General features: G+C 39.2%; 1 protein-coding gene across 4 annotated transcripts in view; it reads left to right on the top strand.

Moving 5' to 3' along the window:
- The window catches only part of Cdk13 (cyclin dependent kinase 13), a 103,164-nt gene that overhangs the window by 78,698 nt on the left and 9,035 nt on the right, over positions 1 to 15,431 (top strand). For all 4 annotated transcript variants that reach the window (XM_048339422.1, XM_048339420.1, XM_048339421.1 and 1 more), the window contains 2 exons: positions 10,471 to 10,587; positions 11,710 to 11,841. In XM_048339422.1, coding sequence (XP_048195379.1) covers positions 10,471 to 10,587; positions 11,710 to 11,841 — 249 coding nt within the window. The remainder of the gene's footprint in view (positions 1 to 10,470; positions 10,588 to 11,709; positions 11,842 to 15,431) is intronic.

The raw sequence follows: 15,431 nt of genomic DNA, 5'->3' as shown, positions 1-15,431 counted from the left end.
CTGCGAAGTCCTAATGTGGCACAGGGAGAGGCAGCCCAAGCTAACCAAAAAACTAGCTGTTAAAATAAAGGCCCTGGGCTGGGAATGTGGCTTAGCATAAGGTAGAGTGTTTGATTAGCATGCATGAAGCCCTTGGTTTGATTCCTCAGCACCACATACACAGAAAAAGCTGGAAGTGGTGCTATGGCTCAAGTGATTAGAGTGCTAACCTTGAGCAAAAGGAAGTCAGGGACAGTGCTCAGGCCCTGAGTTCAAGACCCAGGACTGGCCAAAACAACAGCAACAACAACAAAAAACCCTCAAAAAACAAACTAAATAAAATAAAGGCCCTCCCTTGATAATCCACCAATGAAGCCCTCATGACCCTCCCACTTCCTAGATCTCCCACATCTCAAGTAACATTAATACTTGATTCAGGATTAAGTTTCCAACACATGAAATTTAGAGGACACTTTCAAGCCAAGGTACAGAGAATGAGATCTAACTGTAAATAACGAGAACTATTATCTTGCCTTCTTAATTATGTGACAGACAAGTGACTGAGAATCAAGAGGAACTAGGCACTCTAAAATAATAAGTGTGCTTTTGAATGCTAAGCTGAACATTTACAAAAGTGGATTTATATATTAGTAGAAAAGGAAAATGAGAACAAACTCCCAAGCAATAGTACAGACTATATCCTCTAAATAAAACTAGAATATAAAAATGGAAATGAGAGCCAAGCATCTCATCTCCATAATCCTAGCTGTTTAGGAGGCTGAGTTGTAAGGATCACAGTTCAAAGCCAGCCAGGGCAGGAAAGTCTGTGCGACACACCTCCACTTAACCACCAAAAAATCAGAAGTGCAGGTGTGGCTAAAAGTGCTAATGCCTTGTGCAAAAATAGCTCAGGGACAGTGCTTAGGCCTTGAGTTCAAGGTCTAGGATCAGCACAAAACAAAAGTCGCTTAAATATCTAAAGATATAAAATACATTAAGAAAGAGTAATAACCAGGCACTGATGGCTTATGCCTGTAAATCCAAGCTACTCAGGAGGCTGAGATTTGAGGGTCTCTTTCAAAGTCAGTCTGGGAATGAAACCTGTGAGACTCTTATCTCCACTTAACCACCAAAAATCAGAAGTGAAGCTGTGGCTCAAGAGAGCTAACCTTGAGCATAAAAAACTCGGGGATAGTGCCCAGGCCATGAGTTCAAGCCACACGACCGGCACCAATAAAAAAAGGAAAAATATGAGTAATAGATCAATTATAGTAGTTCCTGGGTTAAACCCTGTATTTAGTTTTAAATGTAGTAATGACATTTCAGTCATCTGTGGTCCCACATGTATGATGGCGGTTCGTAAGATTATATTGGAGGGGCTTGGAATGTGGCTTAGTGGTAGAGTGCTCGCCTAACATGAACGAGGCCCTGGGTTTGATTCCTCAGCACCATGTAAACAGAAGAAGCTGAAAGTGATGCCGTGGCTCAAGTGGCAGAGTGCTAGCCTTGAGCAAAAAGAAGCAAGGGACAGTGCTCAGGCCCTGAGTTCAAGCCCCAAGACTGGCTAAAAAGAAAAAAAAAGATTATATTGGAGCTACAGCATTTATATCATCTAGTAATGACATCATAGGTGTCTTAATATCATAGTGCAAAGAGTAGTCATGTTTGTAGTGTTGCCAAATAGCCTACTGTGATGCCAGACATAGGAAAGCATAACATGTACAATTAGGTAAGTACATATTAACTACTTGGCTGGTTTATGTATTACTGTACAATACTTTTTATTATTTAGTGTGTACTTCTTGTACTTACTAGAACAAAATTTACTGTAAGGCAGCATGCCATATTTCATGGGAAATAATATCATATATTTGTATATCATCTCTTGGTTACATTGAGTACACATCAGCTGATAAACGTCTAGCCTGGAGCATTTAGATCTGTGTAAGTAACTTTTGATAATCATACCAAAAGAGTCAAGTGATGGTGTAGTTCTTAGAACATACCCAAGTTTTAGTCTTGGGTTTACTTACTTGTATAGTATCAATATAAACATACTAGTTTAATATAAAAGGACTATAAAGAAATAAAAGGATGCTGAAAGGGTAACTGGTCAGGAAGCATTAGACACATAAATGGACATTTTAAATTGTGACCTTGTACCACCATTTGAAGATTTAAAAATTAAAAAGACAAATGAAAATTACATAGAAATTGACCTCAGCTATAAAGAAAGTAAAATTTGTGAGATCATTTGATTCCCCCATGTTGACTCTAGAACAGTTTGAAAATCCAAGCATAAGAATCAGGACTGTCAAAGCACTACTTAAAATATTCAGGCCACCACATTTTCATAGAAAAACGCATACAAACCTTGCAGAAATCAGTAATTGTAACATGCTTTCAACCATTTCATAACAATGCAGTTAGAGGAAGCTTGTCCAACCTTCAGCTGGACAGGTTATAATTGATGTTCTCCAGTCCCTCTGTAAGTAAAAACTAGCTGGTAAGACAAATCTATCCCATTAGCTTAAGAGTGTCATGACCAAAAGGGGTAGTTTCCAGTTTTTTCCCCAACTTGATTTAGTTAAGTATACAGATGCAGTTCTAAGCAAAAATCTTAAAACATTGCTGTATAATTAAGGGTGATTTAATAAATGTAAATAAGAAGAAAGAAAAGTAAAAACTGCAATTTAGTGTACTGATTGCATGGAAAATTTTTTAACTTCTGACTTTATTGAAAGAACTGAAACGAAAAATCTTTGATGCTGTTCTATGGGTATGGCTCATGAAAAAACACTAATGCAGAATTCTATTCAACGACTCTTCTGTTTAATACAAAGCCAAATGTCAGATTAGAGAATGTACATTTCTAACTTTTCTCTTAAAATAAAGTGCTTAAATTATGTGTGTGTATTTATTTTTTGCTATTCTGTGTGGCCCATTTTTTCGTTTAAACTGTAATTGGTCCTGATATTATTGCGTCCTAGGGCCTCTCTATCAGAAATAGAGCTTATACACAAAGCAAACATTGTTCTAAGAGTTTTACCTAAATTTCCTAGGTTAAACTTCATAGCAACCTAATGCCTTTTTAAGAAAAACTACTTAAGAAAAAATAACCTTACAGAGGTGAAGAATTTATTCAGGGTCATACAACTACCCAGTGGCAAAATTGAGATTTGAGTCAAGTATTATTCTGTAGTATTTAGGAAATAAAACTTGCTGGAACTTTTTAGATACTGAGTATGACACAAAGACAGTGTGAAAATTTTGTATATTAAGGCATAATTTTTAAGAGGAAATATTAACAGTATTTAGGATAGGAGTCTTCCCAAGAATACAAGGAGGTTTTAGGAAGTCAGTTATTATACTTCATTTCAGTAGAAGTACTGAATAAGTATTTGCTAGAAATGTAAACTCTGTGTGTGTGTGTGTATGTGTATCGGTTGTGGGGTGTGAGCTCAGAGCTTAGGTGCTGTCCCTAAGCTTTTTACTCAAGACTAGCACTCTACCACTTTGAGCCACAGTGCCACTTTGGGTTTTCTGGTGGTTAATTGGGAAGAAGTCTCACCGACTTTGACTTTGCTGCTGCATCTGCCTTCAAATTGTGATCCTCAGGTCTCAGCCTCCTGAGTAGCTAGGATTTATAGGAGCGAGTCCTTGGTGCCCATTGGAATGTAAACTCAATGTTGAAAGTATAAAGTTGATGCCTCTTCAACGTGATAAAAGTTTGCATTTCAAGTAGGCTGCCAGAATAGTACTTAGTGGTGAAACATTAGAACATTAAGAGAACTGAGGAAAGGGTGCTTTCTAATATTGTTCCTGAGATTGTGTTACATGTATTGATTAGTTACTTGGTTGAGTCAGGAGACTGAATCAATAAAAGGTACTTAGAGTAGGAAGACAAGACTGTCATATTTGAATATGGTAACATTGAATATATATGTACATAAACATGCCAGAGAATGATTTAAAACACCTCAAAATAAAAGGTTTGGTAACTTGACAGGAGATATGTTATAATACATCTTTGCTAAGAGTAATAACTTACTTGGTGCAGTCCTGGGTCTTGAATTCAGGGCCTGTCTGTCTCTGAGCTTCATTGCCCAAGGATGGCATTCTACCACTAGAGACACAGCTCTACCTACAGCCTTTTCTGGTGCCTAATTTTGGGAGATCAGAGTCTCATGGCCTTTCTTGCCCAGGCTGGCTTTGAACTGATATTCTCAGAGCTCAGTCTCTTGTGTTGGTAGAATTAAAGGTGAGAGCCACTGGTGCCCATCCAAGAGCAATAACTTTTTAGAAATGCCGTTTTAATAAAGTCATTACTCCAGGAATATAAAAACTGTAACAGACCGCTTAAAATATTAGAGTGACTTGAAAAACAGTTGCAAGTCAGATGTTTTTGTCTAGGAGGCCACAGATTTATTTTTCATTTTCATATTGTGATTATTGTGAATAGTACTATAATACAAATAAAAGTGTTTCTTTTCTTTTTTCAAATCTTGTCAGTAAAGGTGCTTGAACTCAGGCTCTCCCTTGATGTTTTCACTAAAGGCTTGTATTCTACCACTTGAGCTCTGCCACAGATTTCCCCTCCCCCCTTTTGTCAGTCTTAGGGCTTGAACTTTGGACCTGGGCGCTGTCCATGAGCTCTCTTGGTCAAGGCTAGTGCTCTACCTCATTAAACTACAGTACCACTTCCAGTTGTCTGTTGGTTAACTGGAGATAAGAGTCTCATAGACTTTCCTGCCCAGATTGGCTTTGAGCCACAATCCTCAGATCTCAGCCTTCTGAGTAGCCAGGATTACAGGTGTGAGCCACCAGCGCCTGGCTGATTTTTTTTTTTAAGCTAGTGGTTTATCCCATATTAGCACATTCTTAGTAAGAATATCCAAAGATGTGTTTGAAACTGAAGAATTGATTTTATGTTTGGGGCATGAAAATAATCTGGGGCAGGAATGGGTGATAAGACCAGAAGAGAAATTTGTCCTCTGTGTTGGTCACTGGTAACTCACACCTATAATTCCAGCTACGCAGGAGGCTGAGATCTGAGGATCTCTGAAGCCAGCCTGAGCAGGAAAAGTCTGTGAGAGTCTTATTTATCTTCAGTTAACCACCAGAAAACCAGAAGTGGTAACTAGCCTTGATTTAAAAAAAAAAAAACAACAAAACAAAAAAACTCAAGGAGAATGCCCAGGCCCTTGAGTTCAAGCCCCTCGACCAACAAAAAAATAAAAACAAATTATTCTGATTATGGTAACTAAATCCACTTTGGCACAGTATAAAAAGGAATCAATAAAACTGTAAGAGAAAACTGGGAATGAGTTATGGATTATAGATACAGAACACTAGTAAATCAAGTAGAAGGATGGGTAATTTTATTGATTATTGATTGTGTGCTAGTTTCTAGGACTGAGGATACAGTGGAGATAGTGGGGTGGTGGTCAAAAAGTCCATTTTTATTTCTGGTTTCTACTTGGGAAAGGGTACAGACAAAACACATAATGAGAATTGTCAGGTTTTGAGGGTGAAGGAGTGGTGGGGAGTAGTGTGTATAAGGTCAGGGACGGTGTCCTCCACAAGCTGACACTGGAACAGAGATCTGAATGAAGTGACTCTGATACATAAGTACTGACTGTATTCTGTTGACCTGTGTAAGTGTACTTGGTAGTGTACTGTATAGTTAATAGAATGGATGTGATGGGTCGGAAAGCTGTTAATTTAGCTTTAATGTGTATAGGTAAAAAAAACTCATAAAGAGCCTCGACTTGTTAACTTGATGTGGATTTGAGAGAATAAGGAGAGAAAATTTTACCATCTGGTTTATATTCCAGCATGTATTTTTTTCCTTGCCAGTTCTGGGGCTTGGACTCAGGGCCTGATTAGCACTGTCCCTGGCTTCTTTTTGTTCAAGGCTAGCACTCTACTACTTGAGCCACACTGCCATTTCTGTTTTTTTCTATGTATGTGGTGCTGAGCAATCAAACCCAGGTTTTCGTTTATGCACTCTACCACTAGGCCATATTCCCAGCCTCTCAGCATATTTTTATATTTTATAGTAAGGTGCTTCCATTTTGATTTGGTGTAGTATTACATGTAATTTTTGCAAGAGGCATAGATATGCAGATCAAATTCAGTCTTGAGAACTTTGAGGCCTAGCTGAAAAATAACAAAAAAAGCACAAACATAGGGTGGGATGAGGGGGAGGTACATGTCTTTGACTGTTAGAGTACCTGCCTAGCAAGTGCAATGCCTTGAGTTCAAAACACAAGTAGTGGGGCTGGCAATATGGCCTAGTGGTAGAGTACTTGCCTCATATATATATGAAGCCCTGGGTTTGATTCCTCAGCATCACATGTATAGAAAAAGCCTGAAGTGGCACTGTGGCTCAAGTGGTAGAGTGCTATCCTTGAGCAAAGAGAAGCCAGGGACAGTGCTCAGGCCCTGAGTTCAAGCCCCAGGACTGGCCAAAAACCAAACACAGCAGTGCCAAAAGAAAACATGGTTAGGGTTGAAAGATTTAAATCTGATGTGAAGGAAAAGTTTCTAGACCATACTTCACCTGCTGATATTATTTTTAGCAATGATAAATTTGTTTCCCTGATGTAAAGGATCAGAATTATATAATTACATGTAATACAAAGAGTGGAAGTACTAATCAGAATCTGTTACAGCATTTCACACAGCAGTGATTGTGCGTTTTATCTGTAATTTGCTTTGTTCTAGAAGGCACATTATCAGACTTTTGTTACAGAAGTAGTGTGGGCTAAAAATGATAGGAAGAGTAAAGAAAACAAGGACAAAATGTGATGAATGAGGCAAAAATGTTTTCTGTGTCCCATGGAATATATACGTAACACAAAGGTCACATTTTCAACTTAGGGTCTTGTAGCAGCTACACAGCCTGTATATCCTACAGAGTACATGTTTAGGAAATAACAAAGCTAAATCATGGAAGGAATGAAAAGTAGATTAGAATTAAAAGTTCTCTCTGACACCCTTCTCCCTTTTCCTACAAAGCCTCAGGCCTAGTAAAGGTTTTAAACTCTTAAAGGATTGACATTAGTTGGTAGAGAATATAGGAAAAGAAACTTACATTAGGAAAAAAAGGATTTCCTGTAACTGCAAGCTAGTAGATGAAAGTATTCTGCAGGGCTGGGAATATGGCCGGCCTAGTGTTAAAGTACTTGCCTCATATACATGAAGCCCTGGGTTCGATTCCTCAGCAACACATACATAGAAATAGCTGGAATTGGCACTGTGGCTCAAGTGGTAGAGTGCTAGCTTTGAGCAAAAAGAAGCCAGGGACAGTGCTCAGGCCCTGAGTTCAAGCCCCAGGACTGCCCCTCCCCCCCAAAATATTGTGTAAACATGTGCTCAATATTTTTAATTTTAGCATTCCTTACATACTTAAAAACTATTGAAGAGCTCATTTGTTTTTTGTTTCCCCACTCTTGTGGTTTGGGGGGCTGCAGGTTCTGAGGCTCTGAATTAAGGGCTTTGGTGCTATCCTTGAACTGTTTTGCTTATGGCTTGTACCTACCACTTGATCCACAGTGCCACTTCTGGCTCTTTGATGCATAATTGGAGATAAGAGTCTCACAGACTTTCCAGCGTGGTCAGGCTTCAAACAGATCCTCAGATCTCAGTCTCCCGAGTAGCTAGAATTTCAGGTGTGAGCCACTGGCTCAAACCTTCAAGTGCTTTTTATGTTGATAGTTATTTGATAACCACCCTGTAAGAAATTAGGAAATATCAGTGGATTTACATAAACACATGGTAACATAGTGTTTTAATTTTAAAAGTCATATCCCTCCCAAAAAATGGCTGATGTGAATGCATGCATATTTACAAATCTGAATGTCTGGTTTAATAGATGTCACACTTGGATCATGTCTATGATGTGCTATTCTCAATAGTCCTTTTAGATAATTTTGTATTTTGAAACTACACAAAAAGCAGGCAAGTAGCAGTCTCTTACAGGTTATAAATATGCAATCCAAACTTACTTGAGGGAATGTTTTATACTGAACTGTGTGTACTGAAGCCCTCTGGTTTATCTTGCACTGCATGAACCCTGTGTGTGTCTTTGTGTGCGTGTGTGTGTGTGCCAGTCCTGAAGCTTGAACTCAGGGCCTAGGCACTGTCCCTTAGCTTCTTTTGTTTAATGCTTGCCTTCTACCACTTGAGCCACAGTGCCACTTCCAGCTTTTTCTATTTATGTGGTACTGAGGAATCAAACCCAGTGTTTCATGAATGCTAGGGAAGCACTCTACCACTAAGCCACATTCCCAGCCCTCTCAGCATTTTTTACTCAAGGCTAGAGCTCTACCACTTCAACTACATACAGCTCCACTTGAGGCTTTTTAGTAGTGGAGATAAGAGTCTCATGGACTTTCCTGCCGGGGCTGACTTTAAACTGAGATACTCAGGTGTCAGCCTCCTGAGTAGCCAGGATTACAGGTGTGAGCCATCCTCCAAGGCTGAATCTCTTCACTGTGATGATTTCGTAACATTGTGCATTTTTTTTAATGGGGGGGTATTGAATCAGTGAAGTGAGCAGATCTTCTTCCGAATGTAGCATTGTTATCACCACTAACTTTTGAGAAAATCTTGTAAGTACTATCATCATATCAAGCTCATTAATTTTCCAGCATTCTAATTTTCCTTTGAAAGTTAGAATTTTCTAATTTATAATACAGTTGTGTTCCTTGAAAAGCTGTCTTGGTTCATATTTGAGAAAATACTTGACAGATAAGTAAAACTGTTAAGATCAGTTGTTTGTTTCTTTAGATAAAAGTGGTGGCTCATATAAAAGGTAGCCACTTCAGTCTGCAGTTCAAATAAATGCACTAGTTGTTCTCCTTATGGTGGTTGCTTTTGTTTATTTATTTATTTTTTGCCAGTCCTGGGCCTTGGACTCAGTACCAGAGCACTGTCCCTGGCTTCTTTTTGCTCAAGGCTAGCACTCTACCACTTGAGCCACAGCACCACTTCTGGCTGTTTTGTATATATGTGGTGCTGAGGAATCAAACCCAGGGCTTCATGTATACAAGGCAAGCGAAGCGCTCTTGCCACTAGGCCATATTACCAGCCCTCTTCATAGTAGTATACTCTTTCTTTCTTTTTTTCTCCCACCCTTTTTTTGGTGGTACTGGGGTAGAACTTAAGAGCTTCATTCTTGCTCAGTTTGTGCCTTGGTTGTTCACAGTTGACACTCTGTACCACTGGAGGAGCTCTACCACCACCATGGATTTATTTTTATTTTTTTTTTGCTATTAAGTTGACATGGAGTCTCACAGACTTTTCCCAGGCTAGCTTCAAACTGTGATCCTTTAGGTCTTACCCTCCCTAATAGGTAAGGCGACTGTCGTGAACTACCAGCATCTGGCTCTGAATTTCAGATTGCTTCACAAAGATGATTAGAATAATACAACTTCACCAGGCACATTATGTTTTTATTTATTTTTTAAAATGCCCATTTTGGGGCCTCAACTAAGTAAAGGTTTGGTCCCTGTGCTTGTTTGCACCACGTTTGCACTTTACCATTTGGGCCACAGTTACACTTTTGGCTTTTTGTGTTTTCTTCATTTCTTTATTGTAAAAGTGATGTACAGAGGGTGTGTGTGTGGGGGGGTGGTTAATCAGAGCTGAGAAGTCTTACAAACTTGGCAGTGTGGGCTGGCTTGGAACCTTGATCTTCAGCACTCAGTGTTCTGAGTAGCTAGGATTATAGATGTGAACCACCAGTGCCAAGTATCTGCTATTTAATTTTTGCTGTTATTGTTTTATTTGATTTATTTTTGGTGGTTCTAAGGTTTGAACTCATGGCCTGGAATTTGGTAGGCAAGTGCTCTACTTTTTTAGCCATGTCTCCAGCCCTCTGCTATTATTGAAAAGTTCTAGATATTCATGGGAAAAGTGAGGGTAAAAAAAAAAAAGTTCTTTAATTTCTTGGCATGATTTTTGTGTGTGTGTGTGTGTGTGTGTTGGTTTTAAGACATAAGCCAGATGCTCTGATTGTCACAAATATTTTAAGATTTTTACTTTGGAAAAAGGTCCTTTTTAAAAACTGGAATGCTTGGGGCTGGGGATATGGCCTAGTGGCAAGAGAGCTTGCCTCATATACATGAGGCCCTGGATTTGATTCCCCAGCGCCACATATACAGAAAATGGCCAGAAGGGGCGCTGTGGCTCAAGTGGCAGAGTGCTAGCCTTGAGCAAAAAGAAGCCAGGGACAGTGCTCAGGCCCTGAGTTCAAGCCCCAGGACTGGCCAAAAAAAAAAAAAAAAACCCAAAAAACTGGAATGCTTGAGTTGTTAGACATATCCAATAAATGGATGGCCAAAATATTTCTTTAGACCTCTTATACTTCAAGGTTTCAACATTTCTTCATTTAAAAATAAGTTTAAATTGAGTTACTGTGTGTATAACATGTCTTATTCCTATGTAGTGTAGAGTGATGCACTTCTTTTTTGTGTTATATAGCCGTATATGTGGGAGTCCATGTCCTGCAGTGTGGCCTGATGTCATCAAACTACCATATTTCAACACCATGAAACCAAAGAAGCAGTATCGTCGAAAGTTAAGAGAAGAATTTGTTTTGTAAGAAGGGGATGATGCTCAAACATTTATATTGCATTGAATTTTTTTGAAGTTATTTTATAAATCCTAAATGTCATTCTATCCTCTGTTGAGAGTTCTAGGTTATTTTGGGGTTTTCTTTGCTACATGTACATTATCATTTACTATCATGGGATGAGGGATTTGGCTTGTGTGTTTCATTTGGTACTTACTTTGAAGAACTTTTAATATTACTGTTTTTAAATTTATTGAAACAGCTTTCCAATTATGTGTTCAGGCTTTAATTTTGTTTAGGAAATTATACTTTTCAGTTTTTAATTTATAACAAATTGTCTATATAGTAATGAAATATATACTGTCATTTGCCAAATAGTTTAAAAATAACAGGGGCTGGGAATACGGCCTAGTGGCAAGAGTGCTTGGCTCGTATACACGAAGTCCTTGGTTCGATTCCCCAGCACCACATAAATGAAAATGGCCAGAGGAGGCACTGTGGCTCAAGTGGCAGAGCGCTAGCTTTGAGCAAAAAGAAGCCAGGGACAGTGGTCAAGCCCTGAGTCCAAGCCCAGAACTGGCAAAAAAATAAACAAATAAAAACAACTATTTCCTCAAAGGGAAATTAGATATTTGCCTAAATACCGAAAACACATTATTAAATGTTAGTAGTTAAAAATTTCATTTTTTGCTGGGTGCTACTGCCTCATGAATGTAATATTATTTACTTAAGAGATTGAGATCAGAGCATCCCAATTTAAAAACCAGCTCAGGCAGGAAAGTGTGTGAGATTTTTACCTTTAATATGCCATCAAAAAGCCAGAAGTGGAGATTTGGCTCAAGTAGTAGAACACCAGCTTTGAGTAAAAAAGTCAATTGAGAGCTCAAGACCCTGAGTTCAAGCCCCAGTACTGGCATGGAAAATAATATAAAATAAAAAAATAAAAAATTAAATTAAAAATAAGTGCTAGGCATGGTGCTACATGACTAAGTCCGCACTCAGGAAGCAGAGGCAGGAGAACTGTGGATTGGAAGCCAGCTTGACCTTGTCTCAAACAGCAAACAAAACAGACTTGGAAATCAAGTCCAAAGAATGATCAAACTTGTGTCTGAAGAATACATATGACTTTTGTAATCCTTTCATGCTAGTATTCCTGCAGCTGCACTAGACTTATTTGATTACATGCTCGCCTTGGATCCTAGTAAGCGTTGCACCGCTGAGCAGGCTCTTCAATGTGAGTTCCTACGAGATGTGGAGCCCTCAAAAATGCCTCCACCTGAGTAAGTGATCTTTCATTTGATTTGATTCTACAGATGTAGAATCTGGAGAGTTTTAATAAAATCTGTGTATGATGATCTGGAAGTATTCATGCCTTGTTAAATCAAAAGAATCCCAAAAGTATAGGTAAAACAGAAATCCACAGACATGTCACATACAGAATGAAGATGTGCTTCATGTTGAGGTAACACAGGACTAGCAAAGACAACGGTTTTCTAGCTGAGGAAGGATTAATTGGCCTCAAGATTTAAATCTGTTTTAGTTATTAAGAATCTGTTGCTGGTATTCTACCAATACTTACACTACTATGCTGAAATTTTGAGTGCTATGCTAAACATTTTTTGTGTATGAAAAAGAATCCTCCACGGTGAGTATTACTGTCAACACCATTTCACAGAAGAAGTAGGCTCAAGGAGTGTTAAAAAACTTGCCCAAGAATACAAATATAGTAAAGAGTAGAGCCAGCCCTCAAACTTAGTTTAAGAATGAAATCAGGGAAATATTCTGACATTTTACATAAAATCCAAATCAAAAAGAAATTTAGTATCAGACATGTACATGGAATTATTCCAATAGTCCAATAATTTTTGCAGACTTACTTTGAAATTTGAGAAATGAATTCAGAGTTTACACATTGTATTTAGTTGCTATTTCTCTTCTCTCTTTAACCACTTCTTAGGGACTGCTTTTATAATGTTGACTCTTCTTTTCCTTTCTTGGTGTTGGGGAATGGCGCTGAGGGCCTCACTTGAGCTTAATCAGGTCCTCCACTACTAAGTTACATCTTCAGACCTGGCATTTACTTTTTTTTTTTTGCCAGTCCTGGGGCTTGAACTCAGGGCCTGAGCACTGTCCCTGGCTTCCTTCTGCTCAAGGCTGTACTCTAGGCTAGCTACTTCTGGCCTTTTCAGTTTATGTGGTCCTGAGGAATTGAACCCAGGGCTTTATGCATGCTAGGCAAGCACTCTACTGCCAAGTCACATTCCCAGCCATACATTTTTTTTAAGAACCCAAGATAGCTACTTGATATGTGAAAACTATGATAAAAATTAGGTTAGCAGTTTTCAGTGCAAGGGCTGCCTTCATGATGACATGTGGTTCCATTCCATCACAAAATGTATTGTCATGTCCCAAGTGGTAAAACCGTATGAGCATATTTAGTTGTCTGCAAACTTTTTCAAGCAAGGGTTTAAATAGTTGGAAAGAAAATTTTCAGTGAACTTGAAATGGTGTAAAAAGCAGAGCAGGTCTATAAGTCAAGTGGTATACACACACACACACACACACACACACACACACACACACAACCCTTTCAGTGTCCAACAAGTCATTTAGAAAATGTAAAACAGTTTTTTCCCTTCTTGAACTTATTTATTTTTTGCCAGTCCTGGGGGTTTGGACTCAGGGCCTGAACACTGTCCCTTGCTTCTTTCTGCTCTAGGCTAGCACTCTGCCACTTGAGCCACAGCACCACTTCTGGCCTTTTCTATATATGTGGTGCTGAGGAATCAAACCCAGGGCTTTATGTATACAAGGCAAGTGCTCTTGTCACTAGGCCATATTCCCAGCCCCCCCCCCCCTTTTTTTAAAGCCAGTCCTGGGCCTTGAACTCAGGGCCTGAGCACCATCCCTGGCTTCTTCCCGCTCAAGGCTAGCACTCTGCCACCTGAGCCACAACACCACTTCTGGCCGTTTTCCATATATGTGGTGCTGGGGAATCGAACCGAGAGCTTCATGTGTAGGAAGCAAGCACTCTTGCCACTAGGCCATATTCCCAGCCCTCTCAGCCCCTTCTTGAACTTAGAATGAGTGGGATCCTCACATCTCAGCCTCCTGAGTGGCTAGAATTATAGGTGTGAGCCCCGGCATCTGTCTCATGTAAATTTATATGAATGGAAATATAACTTAAAAACATTTTCTCTGCTGATAATGTACCATAGTAGTGTATATTTCCATTTAAAAAAAATTAGTTCTTGGGACTAGTGGTAGAGTGCTTGCCTAACATGTATGAAGCTCTGAGTTGGATTCCTCAGTACCACATAAACAGGAAAAGCTGGAAGTGGTGCTGTGGCTCAAGTGGTAGAGTGCTAGCCCAGGCCCTGGGTTCAAGCCCCAGGACCGACCTCCCCCCCAAAAAAAAAAAAGTAAAATTTTTTGGAAATGTAACTTAAGAAAGGTGATAGGGCTAAGATATTTTTCCCCAAGTAGTTTCCATAGTACTTGATTAGTACTATTTATTCTAGAATGTGAACCCTTGTAAGTTAGCATTTGAGAATGATAGAGTTGTGTTAATTCACTGTGTTTGAACATTATGTACTGAAAGTCTTGGTTTTTCTTTCTTTTTTTTTTAATCGTTGCCAGTGACTTGCACCTGTAATTGTAGCTACTCAGGAGGCTGAGAATGTAGGATCAAGTTTTGAAGGCAGTCCAGAAAAGTCTATCTCCAAATTAACCAGCAAAAAGCAGCACTGGATATGTGGTTCAAATGTTGGAGTTCAACCTTATTAAGCATGAGAGTTCAAGCTCCAATGTCACCTGCCTTCTTCAAAGTCTTGTTTTCCTTCTTCTAGTGGTACTGGGGATTTGACTTGGCTTTGTGTTTGCTTGGTAGGCACTCTAATGTTTGATCCCTCAAGTCTTATCAAAACTTATTTTAATGCCAGTTATTGGTTACACATGCCTGTAATGACAGTGTTCTGGAGGCTGGAGGTTTGAGAGAACTCAAGCAGTGTTGACTGCATGAGACTCTTGTCTCAAAAGAACACAACTTAAAATTCTCTACTAATATTCATGACACTTAAAAAGTGGAAACCCTGTGACCTGCAAAATGGTTTCTTATTTAGCTATTATTCATTTTCCCCTTTCTTCTCCCTCATGATGTTAGCAGTACAGTACTTGGCTTTTTTTGGCCTGTTATGGGGCTTGAATTTAGGGCCTGGCACTGTTCTTGAGCTCTTTTTCCTCAAGGCTAGCACTCTACAACTTTGAGCCACAGCCCCATTTCTGCTTTTTGAAGGGTTAATTGGAGATAAGAGTTTCATGGGGACTTTTCTATCCGGGCTGGCTTTGAATCGCCATCCTCAGATCTCAGCCTCTTTGAGCAGCTAAGACTGCAGGTGTGAGCCACTGGCACCCAGCTTTAGCAGTACTTGCTAAATGACTTCTAATATTTATATTTTTTTACAAGCTCTACTGACCAATAAATCATTTAAGCAAGACATAATTTTTGTCATTAACACAAACACATGTAGCTATATCTTTCTATTTAAAATAAATGTGCTGCTAGTCTGGCACACACCTGTAATCATAGCTACTTGGGAGGCAGGGATCAGGAGGATCAAAGTTCTAGGCAGGCCTGAGAAATAAGTTAGACTCATTCCTCCCTATCTGAAAAGGCAAGCTGAGGATAGTTTCTAATCCTAGCTATTCATGCTCTCTTCCCAACTACACAAGAAGGTGGAATAGAGGGATTATAGTCTAAGACTGGCCCAAGTAAAAACGCAAGACCTTACCTGAAAAACAAAGCAAAAACGGAGGCCATCTATTCAAACCCCAGAACCACAAATACATATGTATATACGTGATAACAAAC

This window comes from Perognathus longimembris, chromosome 2 (assembly GCF_023159225.1).
Source record: "Perognathus longimembris pacificus isolate PPM17 chromosome 2, ASM2315922v1, whole genome shotgun sequence".
Lineage (NCBI taxonomy): Eukaryota > Metazoa > Chordata > Mammalia > Rodentia > Heteromyidae > Perognathus > Perognathus longimembris.
This window is presented reverse-complemented; position numbering and strand designations above follow the sequence as displayed.